Source organism: Ylistrum balloti, unplaced genomic scaffold (assembly GCF_031769215.1).
Source record: "Ylistrum balloti isolate Yb309-2 unplaced genomic scaffold, AGI_CSIRO_Ybal_v1 Utg370078, whole genome shotgun sequence".
Classification (NCBI taxonomy): Eukaryota; Metazoa; Mollusca; class Bivalvia; order Pectinida; family Pectinidae; genus Ylistrum; species Ylistrum balloti.
The window spans coordinates 1,530,036-1,555,718 of record NW_026782116.1 but is presented as its reverse complement, the minus strand read 5'-3'; the positions used below and the strand labels follow the sequence as shown (position 1 = coordinate 1,555,718).

The 25,683-nt window shown below is 33.7% G+C and overlaps 1 protein-coding gene across 1 annotated transcript; it reads left to right on the top strand.

Moving 5' to 3' along the window:
- The first annotated feature begins 60 nt into the window (after positions 1-60).
- Positions 61-23,751, top strand: LOC132549785 (uncharacterized). Its single transcript, XM_060213749.1, has 23 exons — positions 61-272; positions 1,054-1,103; positions 2,068-2,259; positions 4,037-4,162; positions 4,387-4,465; positions 4,873-4,954; positions 5,811-5,924; positions 7,433-7,508; positions 8,355-8,519; positions 8,845-8,912; positions 9,139-9,221; positions 10,337-10,440; positions 10,609-10,804; positions 12,522-12,649; positions 12,900-12,962; positions 13,554-13,647; positions 16,786-16,985; positions 17,234-17,483; positions 18,041-18,126; positions 18,592-19,886; positions 20,740-20,861; positions 21,116-22,165; positions 22,904-23,751. The coding sequence occupies exons 1-23, from the start codon at positions 119-121 to the stop codon at positions 23,245-23,247; spliced, it is 5,121 nt and encodes a 1,706-aa protein (XP_060069732.1). The 5' UTR covers positions 61-118; the 3' UTR covers positions 23,248-23,751.
- Positions 23,752-25,683: the final 1,932 nt, after the last annotated feature.

Here is a 25,683-nt window from a genome sequence, read left to right as displayed (position 1 = left end):
TTGACCCTTTTGTGGAAAAATGGCGAAAAGTACGATTATGATGGAACTCAGTTGAAAGCCTATTAGCATTGAAGCTTTACCATTCAAGTTTAATTAAACAAAACGAAAAACTTAAAATATGTCATCACAAGCCAGTGAGCAGGATGAAAGAGAGCAAATTCAGGATGACATTGAACGTTTGCAACTTGCCTTGCAAGAAGAGGACGAATACGAAGACACCGACGATGAGAACGTTCTTCACATTGACCAAGATTATATTCCCGATTATGACGGTAAATCTTTCTGAACAGTCCTTGCATTCCTAAAGTACTAGTCATTTGAATACGTTACGAATTAAGATTTAAAAAAATAAAACATATATTATTTACAAGAAACTAAAGCGATTATTTATTGTGGTGGAATATTAGCTCCCTTTGTTTTATGCAAATTATCATGGACCTTGATGAGAGTTATAAGAAAACAGTTATGGAAATTCCCTTCGCACTGTGTTGTTTTCCAAAATGTTAAGGCGTTGATACTTTCAACAAAATGACTTTCAACCTATCTAGCCACAATCCATAGTTTGAAATTCAATATAATTTTTGAAAAATTGTCTTTAAAAAATCCTAATTGGATTGCACCGATTGGATATCATTTTTGTAAGACTATTCCCTTATCATGATGTATGGTCACAAAGGCTAATAGAGATCCCATTTCAAGTATATACCAGACGAATAAATGAAGTGTCAAATATATCTGATTTAAAGTAAGAGAAAATTGTTATTTTTGATATTCGGTTAACAGGTTTACATTTGCATCTTGATCTTAATAGGTTTTTAAACTCATTCCCCAGCACTTAAAACCAAGAAAAATCAAGAACTGCAAATACATTTGTCAAGTTATTGCACATGAAAAATGGTAATAAATAGCAAAAAAAAAAAAAAAAAAAAATATATTACAGAGTGAAAGAGTGAAAAATAGAACAAATAATAACAATTTACTATTTACTATTAATTTTCACATAAAGAATAAAATATAGGTTATAGACATGTAGAATTGTTTTTGATTTTGCAGATGGTTCCAAACCTGGTCCAAGTGGTATCATCACATATGAGCAAGCTGAGGTATTTACATGTATCTTATTTACTGTATATGTCTATTTTTTATATGTGAAATGACTGAAGTAATGATGTTGATTCATCTAATAAAATCCGTTATATTTAATGATGGTAGGTTATTCAAATTGTACAATGGATTTGGCCCTTTTTTCCCTAAACACCTCTTGTTATCACTCTTTCTCGAGAAGAAAACAAAATGGGTAACAGAAAGTCATCTTGGATTTCGACTTTGAAAGTTTGTTACTGCTATTTCTTGAGAAGTACTTGATGATGGACCTTTTTCAAATTTTGATTTTGAGACTGACCAGAAAAGCAAAATGGTTGACAGGTGGCCATTTTGAATTTTGACAATAAAAGTATGTAATCGCTATTTCTTGAGAAGGATTGGAAGGACCTTCCCCAACTTCATCTGTATGTTCTTCATGGTCACTAGTTGTGCCATTTTGAAGTAGAGACAGGTCTGAAAAGCAAAATGGCTTACAGATGGCATTCTTTAATTTTGACAATGAAAGTATGTTATCCCTATTTCTTAATGTTTATATTCTACTTTGCAGTTTCTTTGGTCCTTACTTTTGCCTTTTGATTTTGGGTTTGATCATCAGACAAACAAAATCTCTTAGAGACAACTGTCTTTGATTTGAAAGACAAAGATTTTTTGTTGCTATTTTTCATGAGGATTTTTTAAATTTCCTTTAATTAAGAGCAAATAAGAGAAAAAAAATGGAACAGATATGACTTTTAGAGAATGAATGAAGATCTTATGATGGTGGAACCAGGATCCCACTGGGATGTCTTGTTGATAGAAATTAACTGACTTTCCTATCAACTGTTACATGTAAATGTCTGAACAAAAATAAAAAGTTGACATACTTTCTAGTAGCTTTTGGATCTGTTAGTCATTACCAACTTTCTATTTCTGAAAAACACATTAGAACTTGTTTCAGACTAAGTTTAAAGTTTGTTATCCCAGGAAGAAGATGAGGAGACAGCTGACATACAGCTGGGCGCAGCAGACCTAGCACAGCTACAGATGGTAGGGGAGGATGGTGAAATTGTCATCAATCCAGAGACTTGTCTTGCCTTGAATAGAGCCTACCAAGAAATTCTCCTTGACCTTCTCCGGAAAATAGAAATATCACTGCAGGAAAACAGGAATAAACAGGTACTGTGCAGTGGAATTGAAATTAAACAAAACTGAAATCTTTTATAGTAATTTTAAATGCTGCAATATTAGGTATTTATTCTATTCTTTTTCCAAGAAAATGCATAATCGAAATAAAACATTTTATGCTGACATGTTTCTGTTTATTTACAATGCAAGGGTCTTCCCTTGTTTATCATTTTAGATGTGTTTTGTAAGAACAAATTGGATTTACAGCTATGTTTGAAATAGCTAATATTATCATATCTTTTATAACGTTTCTACAATATCTCTAAATACAGTAATATCATAAGTTATAAAAGGTACCTATGATACATGTAGTGATGTATTTATCCTTAATTCAACAGATACAAGTATAATTGATCAAGTGATACAGTAAACTGATTTCCAAAAACATAGGAAGGGGGTTGAGGTGTTCAAGGTTCATTATTTGCTATACTTCTTTAATTTCACAAAAACGTAATTTTCAGTCAATTAAGATTTAAAACCAACTCCCTGTTATGTATTGAATCAGTCTATGCCAGTGATGTATGTGAAACATTTGAATTTTCATTATTTTATTAAACATTTATAAAAAAAGCAAAGAAATGTTTGAAATTCAATTTTAATTAAATAAAACACTATTATAGATTAACATTTAAGTCTACTATAGAGAAAAGAAAAGGGCTATATGACTTTTCCTAGGTAGCTAGGAATGATATCCATCTTGTAGTACACATTATCTAGACAACAAACTAAATAGTCATTTAAGTAAACTACATTTTAGCCTGCATGTATATAATTTGACCAGGGAGCTGTAAAATTAAATTATTGAGAGGTACAGGTATAAGGGATAAAGCCAACACTGTGGTTTATCTCCGGGCAGATCCAGGTATCTTTTACTCTTTGGCTGGATACTGAAGGTGTGTTGGGCGGTTGTGTCATACTTAGGAATAATCAATCTAGGGTAAAACAACCACATGATGAAGTTTAAACAGGATGAAACATAATGATGAGTGTAATAAATTGAAAAACTCAAACTTGGTAGCTGTTGTGGTCGTTTTACCCTGGATTGAATTATTTGGAAACATTACAAGTTCAGGAAAATGATGTGGAAGAAAGGGACATGCCTGATGCACACTACCGTCTATTACCAAGATTGCTAACCTGACCAACCCTTTTTAAATCTTTTTTTTTTGTCGACAATTTGCAAAGAACTATTCAAATCAACAATCCCTCTCTACATTTCTCTAGTAAAAACCTATTCAAAAAATAAGAAAAAATTCCATGCTGATCTACCCTACGTTTTCTAGCAAAAACACATGTACTCTTTAAGCTTTGCCACGTTTGTCCGGCAAAATATCCACTGGGTCAAGAGATAGTGTCTTACTAAAAGTTTGAAGGTTGGTCTATAATAGATCAGTGATGTAGCACTTGCTGGCATTTCTGCTGAAACACCTGTTAAGTTATTTTTTTAAACTCTTTGATCTTGATAACATGCACGTTTTCTAGAGTTTGGTGTGTCGAATCCAGTGAACTTTGTAATCTTTGTTTACACTACATGAATGTTTTAAATGTAATAGATGTTGGTTATTTTTTTTTAACATATTTAGCTAAATTTGAAATGGTTATAATTCCATAAGATACCTTGTAAAGTCTTATTTACAATATGAAAATAAAATATAAAAAAAATGGATAGAAATGAGCTCCTACTTCATGATGCTATCCTAATTTGAAACAAAATTTGAAGCTTTTGCACAATGGACCTATATCTATGTTTTATTACTGTTTTTCTCAGACTACACTGGAAGAGGAGCTAAGTGTGAAATCCGGTAGAAAGAACATATCCTCATCAGATTCGAATTCCGTAATCAAACCTCTCACCTGGTTTAGAGTGCCATTCTTCAGAGATGTTAACGGAAGGGTAATTTTAATTATTATTACTATGAAATTGACAAAGATGATACAAACAGGTGAAACATTTATTAGGAATAGATAACTTTAAATCAATTTTCTTTTTATGAAAGAGAATACAAACCTTTAACGTATGGTTGATACTATGCAAAATGAAAAATACAGCATTTCCTAAAAGTTAGTCACAGATTTTGATTCATATTATGAATGACATTATATTTGATATCTTACCAGCATGCACCACAGAATGAGGATGTAGAGTTGAAAAAGACACTCGGGGAAATTAGACAGGACCATTTATACCCTGTACTATGTGAGTAGTTTTCCTTGGAACCTCTTAATTCTCTTTTTCACTTTTTCACTTTCATTGTATCTTAAACATCTCAATAATAACAGCTCAACAAACATATCATACTAGAGCAGAATTATATTGAATTGTCAATGCAAAATAACTTGTTTACTTGATAAATAACTTTATGCCATTGTAGAAACTTTCAAATAATCATAAAAGAAGATCCAAAAAGAGTTTATTAATGTCCTACTGAAAACAGTATTACATATAATTCTGGCCAGAGTTAACTGATAATTTGTATGAAATATATTGATATTCTGTTATACTTGTTATATATAAAACTGAAATTTGGAATTCAATGGCAAATGTCAGTCTTTTAATGGCTTCAACACAAACCCAGTAATACTTGTACTGTTGTAATATTACAGGGTACCGGGGACAGAGAGATCTTCTGAAAGAGGCAGTTAAGAGAGAAGCACAAGAGAAACTCATCAGACCATTAATGAATAAGTGAGATATTTACTAGGTTGTATTTGTATTTACTTTTATATATTGAATTACTTTACTCACAAGACCGGGATAGCTCAGTCTGGAGATTGTTGGCATAGATAGCCCCAGATGAAGATCAGAAATGCATTATTTGATGCACCCTGCCCATGGCTGTTTGTTTTTCTCAGGAAGCTGAGAAACAGACTGGTCAATGCTGTCATGGTTGTGTCCTTAGGTAAGACACTTTACCCTTATTGCTCTGGATGGCATGTGATGGGCCTCCAGTATGTTGTTCAATGAAGTAGACACCAGCTATGTAATTAAGACCAAGCATCAATATGACTTGGCTGTGTTCAGGGTGATTAACCCTGCAAATAATCAGCAAACAAAGAAAGCCTTTACACACATAAACATTTGGTTTATCTGAATTTGATGTCAAGCTACGTCTGGATGTTTACTTTATATAGAGCACTGTCTTGATATCAAGTGACTCCTGTCAAAAAAGACTTAGGATAATTTAGTATAAACTATTGTCTTCATATCATCCAAATTGTGATTTGATCAAAATATTCTAAAATCAATCCAACAGTTTCAAATTGAAATAAGGTTAGACTTGTTCTTAACTTAGCAATACTAGAAAAAGACATACAGATAAATAATTATACATGTTTATGTGTTATGATAATTTGACCTGGTACACATGTATAATGTAAAAGTGTAATAAGATAAGCTGCTGCATGATGATTTGATTTTTGTTCTAATTATTCAAATTCAGATTTACAAAATATCAGAAATCTCCACTAATTTTGTAGTCAGTATAACAGATTGTATTCAGAGATGTGTTTGTTGTTAATGTGATTTCATCTTTTTTATTCAGGAAAGAAGTAGAAGCAGAAAAGCACTTGTTAGCAGATAAAAATAAAAAATCAAAGGTTAAGAAGGAGATTGAAGCAAACCTTAAGGACATTGATTTGCAGATCGAAGACATCAGGTAAAAAATGGCCTCTCATATAATTGTTCTTTACTGAGCTTTTTTGAAATTTCTAAGTTCAGCAAACAGTGTATATTGGAGTAGGCAAAATTTGACACTTTTAAGCTTGTTTAGCCCAATGGTATCAGATGATGGGCTGTTTAAATTGCACTGTCATGGTGTGCTATGCCTGACTGTCCATAGTTCATCCTTTAGGGTTTTGGTGATTGTTAACCTGTGATATACTTTTGTTTTTAGGAGTTCAGTCTTCCAACAAGAAGTCTATAGATATGACTTTTAAAGCTTCATTACAACACTTTAAATTAGCTGGCTACTTTGTTGGTAATTAATGAGCATATATCTGCAACAGGGAAATATTTGATGCGGGCAGCTTAGAAATCAAGACACTAAAGATTGACAAAATTCACACCTATTACACACAACTGAAAACTGTAGGTCGAGAGTGAGGTCACTTGGATCTAAAACATGTCAACAACTTGATGCAAGAATAAATTGGTTTTTGCTATTAACGCAATTTCATTTTTTTAAAATGTTTTTTTCTGATATCATTTAAACAGTAAAAAACACAAAATTAGCATTAACTTTCCTTTCTGGGCTACAACTTCAAAGTCATTCCACTCAACTCCACAAAACTTTCTGGGTATATTAGGTTAGTGCTGTAGTTGTGCCTTTTTTATTAAGGACATTTTATTATTGGTCTTTTTTCTGTTACCATTAATTTTTTTTTATTTTCACGGATAATAATATGCTCTATTCAAATATCAACAGTCAAACACACAGGATAACATCAAGATATAAACTCTTACTATAAGGTTGTTTTATAAAATGTTGAAGTTGAGGAGATGTGAGGAAATTTTGTTGATAATTGACGAAAGAAGATGTTACATTATGAACTTGCACTTTCACCGTATTAGATCTTCAATTGATAGTAGAGGTACATAATTGAGTGGTGTTACAAATTGTTATACCGGTATATATATCATACCAGGTATTTGGGTTTTACATCAACAGCTGGATGCAAGAGATAAGCAAAGCTTTGCAGCTCCTTGTTTGTATGTTATTTCCTTTTCTCAGACAATATTGAAGGGATCTTTCCTAATTTTCAAATCTTAGTTTCCTTTTAGCACTTACTATGCGAGTTGAATGACTGATGGATGGACATCTTAGATTTTTACTGTGCAAATGTGCTGTTTTACAAATAGCACAGAAAGGACTTTCTTTCTCTATCAGATATATAAGTTTACCCCTCCTAGTCCTGTATGGTTAGTTTCGAAGACTGATCGGGAAAACAAAATGGCCGAAAGGTAGCCATCTTTACTTTCAATAAGATAGTTTTAGTCTGTAATTGCTATATATCTGAGAAAATATTTGATGGGTTGTTTTTTTTTAATTTGGTTCATTTTGTAGCTTTCCGTTGCTTATAAGTGAGACAGCACAGGTACAGCTAATTGTTTCTCCTTAAAACAATTTTCTGTCATAAAATTAAGCATAGTTGTTTTATATTATAGATCCTACAACCTGGAAACACTGGTTAGCAAACTAAAAATAGAGGATATTGATTGGATGAAAATTTCAAATATTGATGTAAGTAAAATTTTAGCATGCTGGATATATTGTTGTGTAGTTTTTATTTCATTGCTTTTTACATTGATTATCATCATTATTTTCCAGTATCACTGCATTAATCCTTTTTAAACCTGATATGTAGCTTTCTCATGGTCTTCTGTGATACATCTAACATGTCAGTTTTTTAGACTGATCAGAAAAGGAAATGGACTGCAATCTAAGATTTTTTATAGTAAGAGATTAGTATCACACTTTTTCAGAGATACATTAAGGCACCTTTCTCAAATTAGATTGTTAACTTTCTCATGTATCACACTTTTTCAGAGATACATTAAGGCACCTTTCTCAAATTAGATTGTTAACTTTCTCATGTATCACACTTTTTCAGAGATACATTAAGGCACCTTTCTTAAATTAGATTGTTAACTTTCTCATGTATCACACTTTTTCAGAGATACATTAAGGCACCTTTCTCAAATTAGATTGTTAACTTTCTCATGACCTTTTATTGTCCATTTTTAATTTTGAGACTGATAAGAAAACAAGATGGGTGACATGAGCTCAGATTTCATACATTGATTCCTCTTAGTCTTTTAGTTTTTACCATATTCAGTTTTGGGATAGATTGAAGTTTGATTGGAATTTTTCATCTGTGTACTTTTTATTTTATAACTCATCTCAAGAAGATTGCCGACTGTCTGCCTTCTTTCATCATTACTCTTGCAAATTGTTATCACCATTTATTAGAAATAACTGGAGGGATCTTCTGAAAGGTCATTTGGTGAATGGTTAATAATGCAGTAATGATTGTCATGGTGTAAACAGATCAGTGCTATCACCCTGCACGTCTGATATATTTTTCAGTTTTTCGGGAAGCATGGTCCTGAAGACTGCAAGAAGTTCTGGGTGAATGTATTACAGCCAGAAATCAACAAGGATAAGTGGGTCCCAGAAGAAAGAGACCTTCTCCAGGAACTGGCCATTAAACATGAAATGAGCAACTGGGATATAATAGCAAAAGAGCTTGGGGTGAGGTGTCTTACATTGACTGTAATTGTTATGAATTTAAGTGTAGATCGCATGTAATGGAAATGAACAGTATAATGTTTTATTGCAGAAACTGAACTTTTGTTTACTGTAAACATTTCTGTTTACAATAGTTTTTGTTTTTTTTTTTTTACAGTTTTACCAAGAGTTTAAGTTAATAGGATGTATTTTTTCATTGATATTGTGAAATAGATTTTGTTTTTGTCTTTATTTCTAATTTTGAAGATATCACTGAAGAAATTCAGTACCTAAGATACTAGATTAAGACTTTCTGTTGGTGTTAAATAGACTGTGATTTTGCTTTCAGACGAATCGATCTGCTTACCAATGCTTGCAATATTACCAACAGAACCTGAATATAAACTTCAGCTCACGGTAAGTCTCCAACAACATATCAAAGAAGGTGACAAAATGTAATGTTTGTTGAAAGTTGAGACTAGCTGATGAGCAAATGTAGTGAAAAAGCTCATTTTGAAATTTTAAAATTCTAAGCAAATGTTAACATGAAACAATAATCGATCGGTCAATGACAAGCTGTAATTTATACAGCGTGCGTGATAGGTTGCTCTGACATAACTGTAATACTGGTGATTTGTTACAGAGAATGGACTGAGGAAGAAGATAATTTACTGAGGGAGGTTGTGGAGAATTGTAGAGTTGGCAATAGAATATCATGGAATCAGGGTAAGTTTGAATGGTGGTAATGAAAGATAGTTCACAGAATGTAATTTAACTTTAAAAGTTTTAAAGACATGATTGTGTAAGTAGTTAGTGGAGAATGTGATGCATATATATTGATTGAGCCATGTTGCTTTATTGTAAACGGCGGTTACCATTACTAGTAATCTGCACAATAATTTTGTGAAAAATTAATTTCTGTTGAAACACTGGTATATTGTGTATACTGGGGTGCTAAACTCAATAATGTGTGCTTCCTTGTCAAAAGAACATGTCAGATTTTTGATGTCTCAGAACTTATCCTCTATAGCTGACATTGGGATACCAATGTTTTAAGTCATCAGTTTATCAATGTTTTAGTTTGCTGCTGTCAATTTACTGTTGAGGCTGAATATTATATACCTTTCCCTCAAAGAAAGGGAATGAACGGAGACATTTGGTATAAGTAATGGTTCTACTTTGTATAAGTAATGGTTCTACTTTGTATTAGTAATGGTTCTACTTTGTATAAGTAATGGTTCTATTCCTTTTTTCAAATTTTCTATGTACATTACTCTTGGTTGGTATTATAGCCCATGTTATGTTGAGACTGACCAGAAAAATAGAATATTTTACATCTAATATCTAAAATCTTGTATGTTGATAACGCTAATTTGTAATTGTTCTTTGTTGAGAAGTTAATTTTGGAACTGATAGAAAAATGACTATTCAGACCATATTTGATCTTCACTGTGACCTTTTGTAATTGCTGGTTCTTGATTAGGGCTGGATAGATCAATCTCTACTATTTGGAGGATTCACTTAGTCCCGCGTTATGCATTGACCTTACTAAAACTGACAAGAAAAACAAAAATGACTGACAGGTGACCATCTTGGATTTGGCAGTTAACAATCTAATTGATATTTCTTAATAGAAGATTTTGTATAAACAAGAATAATATTAGGAAAGAAGAGAAAAGAAGGGAAAATATTAAACTTTTAAAGAACAAACTAATATCATACAAGTGTGTTAGCCAAGATCCCTCTTGGATCTCTTGTCATCTTGTCCACCAGAACCAGAATTTAAATTTTCAAAACATTTGAGATATGATGATATTATCATCAGAGGTTGACTGTTGTAGTGTGCTACTTCATTGAGGGAAGGAATTGGAAACAGTGTCAGCGGCGTTGGATACAGATAGATCCAACAACCAAGAGAGGTCGTTGGTCAGCAGAGGAGGACTTTGTGAGTGAAATCCAGTCATCATTATATTGGAACAAAATTAAAGAACTTGCATCTGATTCATTTGATGATGCAAATAATTCATAACTTAGTGTAATTTATAACTGTGAGGATCACTATTAAGTTAAATTCTCTTTATGTTGACTTAAATAGATGTGCTTCTCTTATTAGTTGTTACTCAGTGCAGTTCACCTCCAAGGGACAGCCAACTGGAAGCTGATCCAGGAAATGGTTCCTGGGCGATCTGCATACCAGTGTCGGGACCGGTACACCAACTGTCTCAACCCCGACCTGAAACCACCTACGACCTGGACCTATGAGGAGGATAAAGTATTGCTACAATTGGCCAGCAAATATACTGACAAAGGTAAATTACGGAGATCATGATGAAGTTAACATGTCAGTAATTATAGAGATGTCTTTCACCATAATCGCATTAAGTTAGGATTGGATATTGTTTACATGTATATACTGTATGGATGTTAATACTTGTGAGGGTTTTTATTTTGCTGTATTTGCGGTCATTACCAATACCGCGAAATTAAATACACAGCAAACATTTAACATTGTTTGAAAACCTAAGATTATGTATGATATGTACCTTGTTATATAAAACAAATGAGACAAAGTCACATGGTGACCTATTCTAATCACCTTCATCAGGCATCGTGTGTCTGTTAATAATTGAACATTTTTGACTTCTCAAAAACCCCTGATCTGATTTCAATGAAATTTTCAGAAACCTTCTGTGGTCTTAGATGAACCAAAATTGTGAAGTATACAGTTCCCAGTCCCCAGGGGCCTGAGGGGTGGGCCCAAAAGGGGTCAAATTTACTCAGATTCCAAAAATCTTCTTTTAAAGACCCATATATGGTAGAATCAAATAATATTCATGAATGGAAGCATCTTAAGGTGATTTACCAAAATTACCAAAATTAACAATTTCCCTGTGGGGAGGGGGTAAAGTTTACTTTAGTTAATATAGGAAAACTAGATTTTTGAGCATAATTTGTTTAATTTTCATTGGAAATATTTCAAACTTGGTTAGAAATATGAAGGATGACGGCTTGATGGTTGGCTCATTTTGATCCTGACTGACCCCTAGGGGCTGATGGGCAGGTCCAAAAGAGGTCAAATTGCATTTTTCAGCTTAAGGTTGGTTATTTCCCCACAGGAAATAGCTATATAAGAATTATCAGAATAGGATGACAGTTTTGATGGTATGCATGTATTGACACTGGCTATCCTTTAACCTTTATATTCAATATTGCTGGTCTCTGGTGAGCTTCAAGGTCGCTAGGCCTCTTGTATGAAAATCTCAGATATTATATGATCTATACCTTGTATGAAAATCTCAGATATTGTATGATATATACCTTGTATGAAAATCTCAGATATTATATGATATATACCTTGTATGAAAATCTCAGATATTGTATGATATATACCTTGTATGAAAATCTCAGATATTGTGTGATATATACCTTGTATGAAAATCTCAGATATGGTATGATATATACCTTGTATGAAAATCACAGGTATTGTATGATATACACCTTGTATGAAAATCTCAGATATTGATATATACCAGATTACATGGATAGCAGTGTAAACATGTGTGCGAAATTTAATCCTGGTAAACTACCCCAAACCGGGACAAATACAAAACATTAGCCCTGCGAAATGAAAAGTTGTCAAATTCATAATGCTTTGTGGGAATCTTACACATTGATGAAGATTTTAAGTAAAAATACATTATTTGAATTAAAAGTTTGGTATTGGTTGTCAAGTGGAATAAGATGTTGCAAAAATTGAAGAGGAGATTGGAGTTGTTGGTCAAATGATGAAAGATGTGACATTATATTAGATAGAGATTAGAATGATCTTTTAAAGATTAAGTTGAATGTTCACATGCAGGAAATTTGCAAAATTCACATGTGAAGAGTATCATATACATTTTATATTTGAATTTTTGTGTATGCTGGAACTTGTGTATGCTGGAATCCTGGTGGATTAAAAATTGCAGGTATTTATAATCAGAATAAATAATCTGTGCTTAAATGTTAATGGATTTCTTTTTTCAGAAAGTTCTGGTATATGTTGGACAAAAATTGCTTCAGAGATGGAAGGGCGGACTGACAATATGGTCTTAAACCGTTACAAGCGGCTCAAATCGTGGAAGATTCAGTCTGATTGGCTCAGTTCACAAAATGTAATCTCTTGATAACTATAAGACTATTTTCAATTACATGTGAATGTTGACTTAAACTATTGTTACATAATATTGATTTATATTTAATGATAAATCAGCTATTGTGGTTGATGTTTCCTCATTGTTAAGGAAATAATTTGTCACTGCATTTTAAAATCAAAAGGATTGACAAACCTTTTAACAAATAAATACTGGATATGCTTTAAAGATTTGCTTTTTTCATGACCTTTAATGCTCTTTCTTTCTGTAGGATGAAACAAAGGCCTATCTGGGCACCATGTTCAACAAAGGTACAGATGGAGCAAATACTCAGGTAATACTCTTACCTACTTACCAGCCAAGTATTGATCAGTAAGTGTGGTTAGTCCAGGTATTACTGTCTACTACTTACCAGCCAAGTATTGATCAGTAAGTGTGGTTAGTCCAGGTATTACTGTCTACTACTTACCAGCCAAGTATTGATCAGTAAGTGTGGTTAGTACAGGTATTACTGTCTACTACTTACCAGCCAAGTATTGATCAGTAAGTGTGGTTAGTCCAGGTATTACTGTTTGCTACTTACCAGCCAGTTATTGATCAGTAAGTGTGGTTAGTACAGGTATTACTGTCTACTACTTACCAGCCAAGTATTGATCAGTAAGTGTGGTTAGTCCAGGTATTACTGTTTGCTACTTACCAGCCAGTTATTGATCAGTAAGTGTGGTTAGTCCAGGTATTACTGTTTGCTACTTACCAGCCAAGTATTGATCAGTAAGTGTGGTTAGTCCAGGTATTACTGTTTACTACATACCAGCCAATTATTGATCAGTAAGTGTGGTTAGTCCACAAGATTAAAATATCAACACCATGAACACACATTTTGCTGTATTTTAGAATGTAACATCAACTCGTCTCTTCCTTACAGGAGCCAGCTGCCATTGCTATACCACATTCATGGACGTTTGCATCAGGGGTGCAGCGAGATGATTATCTCAAACAGATACGTGATAAACAGGCTGGTAAGATGAATCTTATCAGAACTCAGAAGTGAATTAAATTATAATCATTTAGTCTCAATTGATAAAATCTTAGTCAACCAGTGGAAAGTGGAGAAAGTAAATTGATGCCACTGAAAAACAAAGTAGAATTTCCTCTTCAAAATATCATATCTTACATGTCTTCATGATTCTTTAGCTGTGAAATAATAAAAAATGTTCACAGATGGTTTTAATTCATATTTGAAAATTTTTACTAATGAATGATTAAAAATAATTAAAAAAAAAAACTTTGAACAACTGAGTCCAGAATTCTTACCAAAATCCTTACTGTAATGTGAAATATTATGCTAAGCTGATGGAGGGATGGCAATGATGATGTGCAGTTTTCAGTGATTTTGTTTCTTGTGTGTACTTCGATGATTTCGTCTTGTGATATTGTGTTGTTAGTTGGTTACGGTATTAGCTTCTTTACAATAGTGTGGTTTATTGTCTTGTTTTTAAATGTGTGAAAAGTTGTTTTCAATCCGTATTTAATTATCATTTCACGTAAAAGTGTCAAGATAAGATAAGATACTACCATGACTGACCTATACAACACTATGGACCAAATATCATTTTATTAAATAAAAGACAGCAGCCAAGTGAATGAATACAAAAAAAAAAGAAAGAAAATAAATAAATAACCCAACTAATTGATATATGAATGATTTAATGAAAAGAAAAACGTATGACCAAAGAACTGACAAGATGATAAATTAAGGATTTAATGGAAGAAGATAAATAAAAAGCAATAAAAGAAGAAATGAAAGCGAGTATAAAACAGAAAATTGTCATGGTTTATAGAGACTAAATCATTGTAGAAAAAAAGGAAATTAGGTGTTTAACACTACAGGATGAGGAAGTGATATAGTAAGGTCAGGCACTGTTGTTAACATTAAAATTGTTCTGACACTACTCTGATACAGTAACGTCAGGCACTGTTGTTAACATTAAAATTGTTCTGACACTACGTTGATACAGTAACGTCAGGCACTGTTGTTAACATTAAAATTGTTCTGACACTACGTTGATACAGTAACGTCAGGCACTGTTGTTAACATTAAAATTGTTCTGACACTACGTTGATACAGTAACGTCAGGCACTGTTGTTGACATTAAAATTGTTCTGACACTACGTTGATACAGTAACGTCAGGCACTGTTGTTGACATTAAAATTGTTCTGACACTACGTTGATACAGTAACGTCAGGCACTGTTGTTAACATTAAAATTGTTCTGACACTACGTTGATACAGTAACGTCAGGCACTGTTGTTAACATTAAAATTGTTCTGACACTACGTTGATACAGTAACGTCAGGCACTGTTGTTGACATTAAAATTGTTCTGACACTACGTTGATACAGTAACGTCAGGCACTGTTGTTGACATTAAAATTGTTCTGACACTACGTTGATACAGTAACGTCAGGCACTGTTGTTGACATTAAAATTGTTCTGACACTACGTTGATACAGTAACGTCAGGCACTGTTGTTGACATTAAAATTGTTCTGACACAACGTTGATACAGTAACGTCAGGCACTGTTGTTGACATTAAAATTGTTCTGACACTACGTTGATACAGTAACGTCAGGCACTGTTGTTAACATTAAAATTGTTCTGACACTACGTTGATACAGTAACGTCAGGCACTGTTGTTAACATTAAAATTGTTCTGACACTACGTTGATACAGTAACGTCAGGCACTGTTGTTAACATTAAAATTGTTCTGACACTACGTTGATACAGTAACGTCAGGCACTGTTGTTGACATTAAAATTGTTCTGACACTACTCTGATACAGTAACGTCAGGCACTGTTGTTGACATTAAAATTGTTCTGACACTACGTTGATACAGTAACGTCAGGCACTGTTGTTGACATTAAAATTGTTCTGACACAACGTTGATACAGTAACGTCAGGCACTGTTGTTAACATTAAAATTGTTCTGACACTACGTTGATACAGTAACGTCAGGCACTGTTGTTAACATTAAAATTGTTCTGACACTACGTTGATACAGTAACGTCAGGCACTGTTGTTAACATTAAAATTGTTCTGACACTACGTTGATACAGTAACGTCAGGCACTGTTGTTAACATTAAAATTGTTCTGACACTACGTTGATACAGTAACGTCAGACACTGTTGTTGACATTAAAATTGTTCTGACACTATGTTGATACAGTAACGTCAGGCACTGTTGTTGACATTAAAATTGTTCTGACACAACGTTGATACAGTAACGTCAGGCACTGTTGTTGACATTAAAATTGTTCTGACACTACGTTGATACAGTAACGTCAGGCACTGTTGTTAACATTAAAATTGTTCTGACACTACGTTGATACAGTAACGTCAGGCACTGTTGTTAACATTAAAATTGTTCTGATACTACTTTGGGTGTAAAAAGATATGTTGTTAATTAATATTCCTTTGTGTTGAGATCATAGATGTACTTTGTATATAGATGTAGTAGGTAGATGCATTGTTGAATATGAACCCTGCCCCTTTTCGGGATTGGCACACTTGTCTTTGTAAAAGAGATTAATGGTCCCTTTCTGGGCCTTTCCTTGGCAGTATCCTTACTATTGCTGAGCTGGGGAATGAAATAACAAATTTGTAAGAAAAAATGATGTGTGGATGCATCTTAGGATTTTGGTGTTATATATTATATCTGTATCTTAAGCAGGTAGTTACAACCTATTAACCTTTGACCTTTGACTTGATTAGTCACAAAATGCTCATGAAGAAACTGGTAATTTATAGCATACTAGAGGTAGACTTGACCCTTGACCTGTATAATTATGAGGTTAGGAATTATATTATTATGTTTATTATATATAATATTATGCAAATTGTGGTTTTCCCTGACCTGATTATTTATAAATGCTAAAAATCACATAAATAAGGACATTTAGTTAAGAATTTTTTACATAAAGATTGTACATTTCAAAGAACACAACATCACTTACTGGTCTTGATAAAGGTGAATGGGGCAACTCTTGACAGATACATATTAAAGAAAGAGGGAGGTAATTTATTACCTCAGAGGCATTAAGGATTTGCCCTGCGGCTATGCTTTATTTCTAAACTCCAAACCGTTTTTTTCAACAGGTGACATTGTAGTGCCACGTCCCCCCCTGAGTCACAAGTTTAGCACACGTAATATGGAACAAGTATGGCAACGTAAACTTCAGCTTAAGAAACTTGTGGAGCACCATTTACAGAAGTCATTGAATAAGAGTGTCACCTCAAAGGACAAGATGCTCATTCCCTCCAAAACTGCAAAAGAATTTGTACCTTTTGTTAAATTGGTAGGTAATTCCTCATGTAACTTGACTCTCCAAATTTATTGTTGACTACTAAATTTTAAAAAAGATATGTGTACTTGGTGATATTTCTTTCAACTCTCCAGGTCTGGAGCAAACTATTTGACCTTTGATAGTTAATGACCAAAAGAAAGTTTGTACACTTGAATTAGTAAATGTTAATTTGTTATTTGTTATAGAATACAAATCTTTCTAAGAGATAATTCTTGTATTTTCATGGATTTCTTTTTAAGAACAAAAAGCAGCGGATAGAAATGGATGACCTTTTCAAGGGCAAAGATCCACATAATGTTAAAGTATCTGACATACTTGCCATTACAAACAAGTTCAAAGAACATGAAAATGCAGCAACACGAAAACGTGTACGTCGATTCACCAAGGACAGTCGCATTGACCGCAAAATGGCTGACATAATCCAGATGAAGAAGTATCCCTTAATGATAACGCGTAGTGGTGCAGGGCGCCCCAAAAAGTACAATATCTGTAAGTAAATTAATGCTGCTCCAATAAATGAACAATATATACACATATAACACTATAATATATACAGTATATATCTATATATTTAAAAAAAAAATGAAATCAACACAGTAGTTTTCTAACATTTGCAAGCCAAAGGGCCATCGTCAGGTAATTATTTTAATGGCTTTGTAAAGACATTTTGATGTAATCGATAGTTTACTCCCCTTTACAGCTTTAACTGAAATTAATTCTTTATCAAATAGAAATGGAACTTCAGGAATAATATTTTTTTTTTTATTTTGGGCAGAGTGCATCCCCACATATACATCTTAGTATTTTTAGGTAGACATTACTACAATAAAAACACATTCTGTACATAATATTATACATATACCTATCTCTTATGGTATAGCAAATGTTTTGAGCAAAAATATGACTTTTACAACCAAATTACATAGACTACTATAATAAATCATTATAAAAGGAAAGGTTTGACCAACTTTGTTCATTATGTCTCATTGTATACTAGGAAAGTTATGAACTGAATCCACAGATTTGTTTACATTTTATATCAACAGTCCATCCACATGGCAAAGTTTCAAGTACGTACACTCCAGAGAATGTTACACAGCTAACCTCTGTATCCACCACACTTATGTTGTCTGTAAGTATACAAAAGACATATCAGTGACATAAGCCTATGAGTGCTGTAACAGCAACAGTTGTGGACAAACACAATAAAATGCATTCTTTGCATCCACTTGAAATTTGACATGTTTTATTATAAATAGAATTTGGGGTATTGTAATTGTTTGTGACATGGTTCAATATCACATGTATATGGTAATTTGTACTGTTTCCTGGATAAGTACATCTGTAGTTAACTTACTTATGTGTTTATTTTTATACCATGTTGTAATCAATTCAAGAAACATATGTAAGGATGAATACCATTGATCCATTTTGAAGAATTTGAGAGGCAAAAGATTGTAAGATGATTTATTTGAGACCACTAAATTTGTATTCTCAAAAAAAAACCCACCACATATATATCAGATAAGTCAGCCTATCCTGTTGTTAAGTTCTTTCATATAATGATAATCAAAACTATGGTTTGGTCTTTTTCCAGGCTCTTGAAGTGAATGGCCATAAGGCTTTGGAAAATGCACAGAAAAAGCCAGAAAAAGAAATGACTGAATTGGAAAAGGAAGAATTCACAATGCTTAAGAAACTTTTCCCACCATTGCCAGCATCTATGAAAGGCCAGCTTGCATCTAATTCAAAATTAATGACCCTTCAGAAGGTTGGGTCTCCTGGAATAGTTCACTCAGGGCCAGTAACTAAGGGACAGTCTATAGCAAAAGCTGGTGAAATGTCAGTGGAAGCATTACAGGGACTTACCTTGTCAGTAACCAATAAAACTCCTGATTCCTCTAGTGGAAGGAGGGCATCTGGGTCAAAATCAGTGAAGGAAGGAACAGTAGCACAGAACAGTATACAGACATCAGTTTCTGTGACCAGCTCGGAAGGTCCAGCCACCAGCGGAAATACAACAATTTCTAGTCATAAAGTAAGAGTTTCAAAACCAACATCACAACCCACAGCCATACTGAAACCACAAAATGTAGCAAGTTCTGGTTTAAGGACTTCTGAGAGACAGATTCGTAAGTCAGTTTCGAGGACTATTCCACAGACAGTGTCACACACTCCTAGTCTAACTGTTAACACAAAGCCTAACAGTGTCAGTAGCCCTATATCTGCCGTACAGCCACCAAGAGTTGTTGTTGTACAGAAAAAGGGAACACCCACCCCAAGTAACATTCCACTTCTTCCCCCAGGTGTAAAGCACCTAGAGGCATTTGCTGGACTTCTTGTTCAGTTTCAACTCCTCACAGCTAGTGCAGGGTCATTGTATAATGGAAAGTACTATGCAAATGTCACTAAGCAGATAAGATCCTCACTAGCTTCAATACAAAGCAAGGAACAGGAAGAAGACGAAAAGCTTGTAAAAACTGTGCTGGATTCTTTTAAGAATAGATCCAGTGCTGCTGTGATGCGCGGAGCGAAACATATAAACAAGGATTCTTTCTCAAAGAGTGCAGAGGCAACTTCCACTAGAGACTTATTGAGTGATGTTAGAGTTACTCCAGAGTATCACTTGCTACAGAAACGATTTGAAAGTCTGTTTTCATGGCCTGCTTTGTTATCCACTATCCAAGGCAGTGAAAACAAACAGAATCAGGACGTTCATATGCATATCACTGGTAAAAAAGCAAGACAGATCCATCGCAAGAAAATGCAGGAAAAAAGGCCAGCAGAGCCAGAACCAGATGTTGACATGGGGGACTTGCTAGCAGGTGGAGAGGAGGCCTTTGCTGCAAAGATAAAAAAAGCACTTGTAAAGAAAGAAAAGAAAAGAAAAATGTAGGTACACAGATATTTAATCATCAATTATCAGTGTCTGTGTTTTTCATAATTATGTATGAGATTTGAGTCTTTGCTCAACAGACAAAAGATTGAATATGAAAAAGATAAACTACTCATTTTTTTGGGGGGAGTTGCAGATATTCAAGATATTATTGAAAGATTTTCACCTATGTAATGCCAATGTAATAATATGGTGTCTGTATTACAAATAACCTTTTATATTATTCTATATAAATATGGCATTCTCCTTATCCCTTTAGCAAATTTTGTGTCTGCTGCTCATTCATCAACTTGTCACAAGTTTCAATTTTATAAACAAGTGGGGTTATCAAATATTTGAAGCCATGTTGAACAATAAAAGCATGGATTATAAACCATTAAAACTACACTTATTGATAAGATATATGTATGATATATTCGAGACTGAGTACACTTAACGGCAGCAAGTACCCTCAAGGACAGCCTATAGGATATATATATGACTTAAGTACTAAACAGATAGTACTCTCAAGGACAGTCCACAAGATATATATGTGACTTAAATACTAGACAATGAGTACTCTTGAGGACAGCACACAGTGTATATGTATGACTTGAGTACTAGACAGAGAGTACCCTACAGGGCAACACACAGGATATATGTTTGCATTAGGTACTAGATAGAGACTACCCTAAAGGACAGCCACAAGACTTATGTATGATTTGGTACCAGAGAGCACATCCCTCCAGAACAATCTTTGTTACAAGTCTTTGAGTATCCTAAATCTTAGCCAATAGGTATATAACTTATAAATGATTGATAAGCTTTAAATTACCAGTCCCAAATTTTCTTTGAATCTTAATATTTTAGGTACCCTTGTACTAAAGGAAAATGCTTCTATCGTAATCAGCTTCTAGACAAGGAATACAGACAAAAAATCATTCGTAAAAGGATTGTTACCAAGCGCCTTAACAAAGAACTTCGTGAAAAAGGTAAGTGGCCAAGGACATGAACAAACAGCTATGTGAATGATGATGTTGGCCATTATACCTAATATGCCTATTGAAAAATCCCAAATCAACCTATTTTGGTTTTATGTTTGGTAATATTGGAAAAAATTCTTTTTGGCCTAAGATCAAATATAAGAAGTCTCTTGGTTTTCATGCAACTGCAGATACTGTTTTGAAATGTGTTGAAATTAACTGTGTGTAGCCTCATGATTGTTATGATTTTCCTTTGCTTAAAGGTATTTCTGTGAATGATATGAGTGCAAAAGCAAAACCACTGAAGAAAAGGTTGCATCCAACACGCCAAAGTTCTAGAATTGCTAAAAAGGCAAATGTTGTAATGCCAGACTCTTCACAAGCATTGGACTCAAAATCAGCTCCTAAAAGAGTCTGTAAAAGAAACATTGACATGGATGTTCTAGTGAAAGTGGAGAAACTTGACCAAGCAAACAATGACCAAAATCTTTCAGATGAGGAGTTAACGGGAAACAGTTTTCAAAATGATCTTGGTACCGGAAATGCTGTGATTCAAGATCAGAACCCAAGCGAAATTGTTGATCTCCATATTTCTGACCATGAAAGTGGTACTCATAAAGTGATAGAAGAAAAAGGGAAAGACATCAATCATGATGGTTTGATTCATTCTGATACAAGTTTGGAAGATGACAGTCACTTGCCACTAGAAGTACCAATAGAATTGGATGAGAGCACCCAAGGGGTTTACCATTCCAAAAGAAAATCTGTGATGTCTTCAGAGAAACAGCCTCTTGGACCAAGTGTTACTAAGAAAAGGAAAATACAGGCAACAGAAAATTCTGAAAGTAGCAGAACTGACGGGGGCAGTATAGATATATGTACAGATGAAAATGACCACACAACGTTAGAATCTGTTACACCTCTTCAGTTCAACTCTGCTGCCATTCATCATGGAGAAGTCTCACATGCAGCAGTGACATCAGAACCAATCAAATCTAGCTCTGCAAGTATTCATATAGGGACGGGACTGCAGCCATCCACAGTAACAGGGCCTTGCACTGTGTTCCCTGGGATGAGTATTCCATCACAGCAGGGAATAAATTCTGTCCAATCTGGTCCTGATGCTGCTGGCAGTCTTACACCTGGTGGTGGACTTAGAGTGATTGGTGGACCTTTAACAACAGGTTCTCCTTCCAATGTGGCAGTGCCATTTACACATCCTGGACTGGAAGGTCATTTGGTTTTTGCAATTCCTGTAGAACAACTTGCCCAAAGCACTGCCCAGATGACCTCTGCAGTTCCCAACCAAGAAGGTCAGTATTGTACAGTAGAAGATTCCTGCACTTTCTGTGCCTCATTTTGAAAAAAGAAAAAAGAATTCTGAGACTTGATGAATTATTATTAGTGCACCAGATACAAATAACTGTTCAAATTTTATTCTTTTGAAGCTCTTGGGGATTGATAAGGAATGCTTCAAATTCCCATTCTTCCTCTTTGACATGCTGTGAAAACATAAAATGAATAATCAATGAGATATAAAGTTGTAATATCTGGTGTACCATCAAGGAAATATCAAAATCATATCTGGTTTTCCAAGTATCTACATGTTTTTTTTTTTTTTTTATTTTTCTGACATTTTTGGGATAAATATATGAAATGCTTAGTTTTCTCTCTGAATAAAGACAGCATATGCTTTTTCATATTTGTTGAATAAAATGATCAGAATTATGATAATTGTAGACCACAATAATAAAAGTAAACTCCTGAAAGGATCTCTATATTTTTCTGCTTCAGAACTGGTCTTTTGCAGTTGCTTTTCTATGTTTGATTTGTTGGTATGATATGCTTTACATTACTTTAGAATCATTATCTAATAGACCAAATGGATAGGAAATATGTTCTTTTATTTTCCCACAGGTTTTTAAGCAGATTTCACACCGCTTTGCACAGTAAATTCCTGACATTTGTCTCTAGAGACTAGTTGAATATCAGTGTCACACCTGTGAGCTACAGAAACTGAATGATGTATATCCTTGTTGTTCTGATTTCAGGTGTTTTCCCAGTGACGCTTCTCATCAATACCAATCACTTAACTTCCTTCTGCTCTCCTGCAAGAAACAGTCAGTCATTACCAACCGACCAAATACCTGTCAGTCGAACAGATCATGTTTCAGCCAATCAGACAACAGAGAGTGTCACATCCAAGCAGACAACAGAGAGTGTCACATCCAATCAGACAACAGAGAGTGTCACCTCCAATCAGACAGCAGAGAGTGTCACATCCAAGCAGACGACAGAAGGTATCACATCCAATCAGACGACAGAAGGTATCACATCCAATCAGACGACAGAGACATCAAAAAGTGTCACATCCAATCAGACTATCAGAAGTTAATCAGACAGTTGAAAGCTTGTCATCCAATTAAAGGATTGAAAGTGACAAATTCAGTTATATTATTGAAAGATGATCAGCCAATCAGACAGCTTAATGGTAGACATCCAATTAGAAAGTGAAACTTTCCATGAAATATGTCATGCAATCAAAGGATAGAAAGTGACAAATTCAGTTATATTATTGAAAGCTGATCAGCCAATCAGACAGCTTAATGGTAGACATCCAATTAGAAAGTGAAACTTTCAATCAGATAATATATTCATTGAAGTGGTATACTGTCACTCTAACAATCTAATCAAACAGAAATTTGTGTGTTGATAAATGTGTCATCCAATCAACAAGTATTAAGTAGCGTTGATTAAAAAAAAAATAAAATGAAAGTCCTCACTTCTAATATACCAGTTTATGCATGCAGACAGTATGGTACAAAGACTTTATATTGAGCAAGCAGTCATTGTTTATCATGAACATGTTTCTGAGAAACAAAAAGATTAATTACAGATATTTCTGCATCGTTTTGTGTTGTTTTTATAAGTTTGTTACTAATATTGAAGACTTGAGTCAAACAGCAGTTTGAGACTTCAATACGATCTGTTTTTTTGTTGATAATAAAAAATGAATCCTGAACATGCTGTTGATTAGATTTTCACTGCTATTTACAGCCATTACTGCTTTGTTTTACACAACTGTGAAGCCCACAAACAAGTACACATTTTACCTCGCTTTGTGACAATGCCTTGTATTAATTAGGATGTAAAAAACTGATGTAGGTCAAGTTATTTAAGTGAATGTTTTAAAAAAAGTGTATGGTGAAGGGAAAACACATTGTTTGAAATGAAACAGCTCCTTTCATTGCAATAACTGAACTTACCAAGTGAAAAAAAAACTTTGCATACAAAATTGAAAATTTGATGAGACTAGAGGACACCGTATGATAAGCTTCGATGGGAAATGTCTTTTTCAGCCTGCTGGTAAAGTATCTTTCCTAACTAGAAATAACTATATTGCATATGCCGAAAATTTTCTTTGTCTTATATATATTTTATCCGATATTCCTTTTGTTAATTAATGAAAGATCCTTCATCTGTCAGATTTGATCTTCATGTAGACAATGAGCAATCCATCGGTAAAATGATGTAAAATATGTTTTATAATAAAAGTAGAGATAAGTAAACGTAATATATGTGATAAGAATACAGATCATTGTAAATGATAAAACATGGTGAGATATCGTGTATTAAGAGGACTATAGAAATTAGCGTCACGGAATTCTGAGTTTTGCACATTTATGAATATAAAGCTCGGTTATGAAAACCTGATAAACTAATATCGAAACGCAGAATTTTACGGTTAGAGAAGTCAAGTGGAGGAAGAAGAATTAAATCATCTTGAGGGTGCGCGAAACTACTGATTGTCATTAAAAATCATAATAGGCACACAAAACAGATGACGGATAAAAAATAAGCCAAATATAGGAACTCTGCCGACGAAAATTAATTTTGAAAGGATTTATCGTAAAGAAACAACAAAAAATGCAAGAAAAAAATGTATGTAGCAACACAACAATAGGAAACGTGTGAAACTTATTAAGGAAGCAAAACGGAAGATATATTATATGTAGTTTGAAGTATTTATAAGAAAATATCTTACTCCCACCATTGTATATGTGATCGTCTTAGTACACCCTCTATGCTGTAATATGTTTTTGATACTGTGGATATTCAGATATATCATTCATTTATTTTTACACGTATTTCTCATCGGAGAATGACATTATGAAGCACCATACTCTACCAGATAATATTCCTATTCTTCTTTTACATGTTCAAGTATATCTGATTTCATCAGTCTTTTGTTCTTATTTTGCCCTCGTTTTTAAATTTGAATACATAATTTAAGTTGATTTTTTTACTAAGGATTGACATGACTTCTTGAGGAAATTGGTTCGTCATGGATAGTGATCCGACAAATGATTTGATGCCTGTGTTATACAGGACAAAACAAGCAACCGTAACATTCACAACAGCAACACACAATCATTTCATAATACTTTTTCCGATGAAGCAATTAAAGTGCTAGAACACAAGGATATCAATCACCCTTACAACCAGGTAGAAGGGCAAGGACAAGGTGAAGTTCCAGTGCCTGGATTGGTTGTCAATATCAACATTACTAAACTACATTTATTGTACAGCATTTGTTTGTTTTCCAATTATTTATATATATAAGAATTTTAAAAAAATTGTGTTAAACATCGAACACGGATCCCGTTGAATTAAAAATGTAAAGTACAAATTATTTGGTACATCATTTAGCTTGCGCAAACTCCATCACAGCAGAATGATAAAAAGCTGATTATCCTAGCGATATTAAAACATAATACTACACATTTACATTAAATTTAATTTACGCAAGTTGGTTGTTTGTTTGGAATGT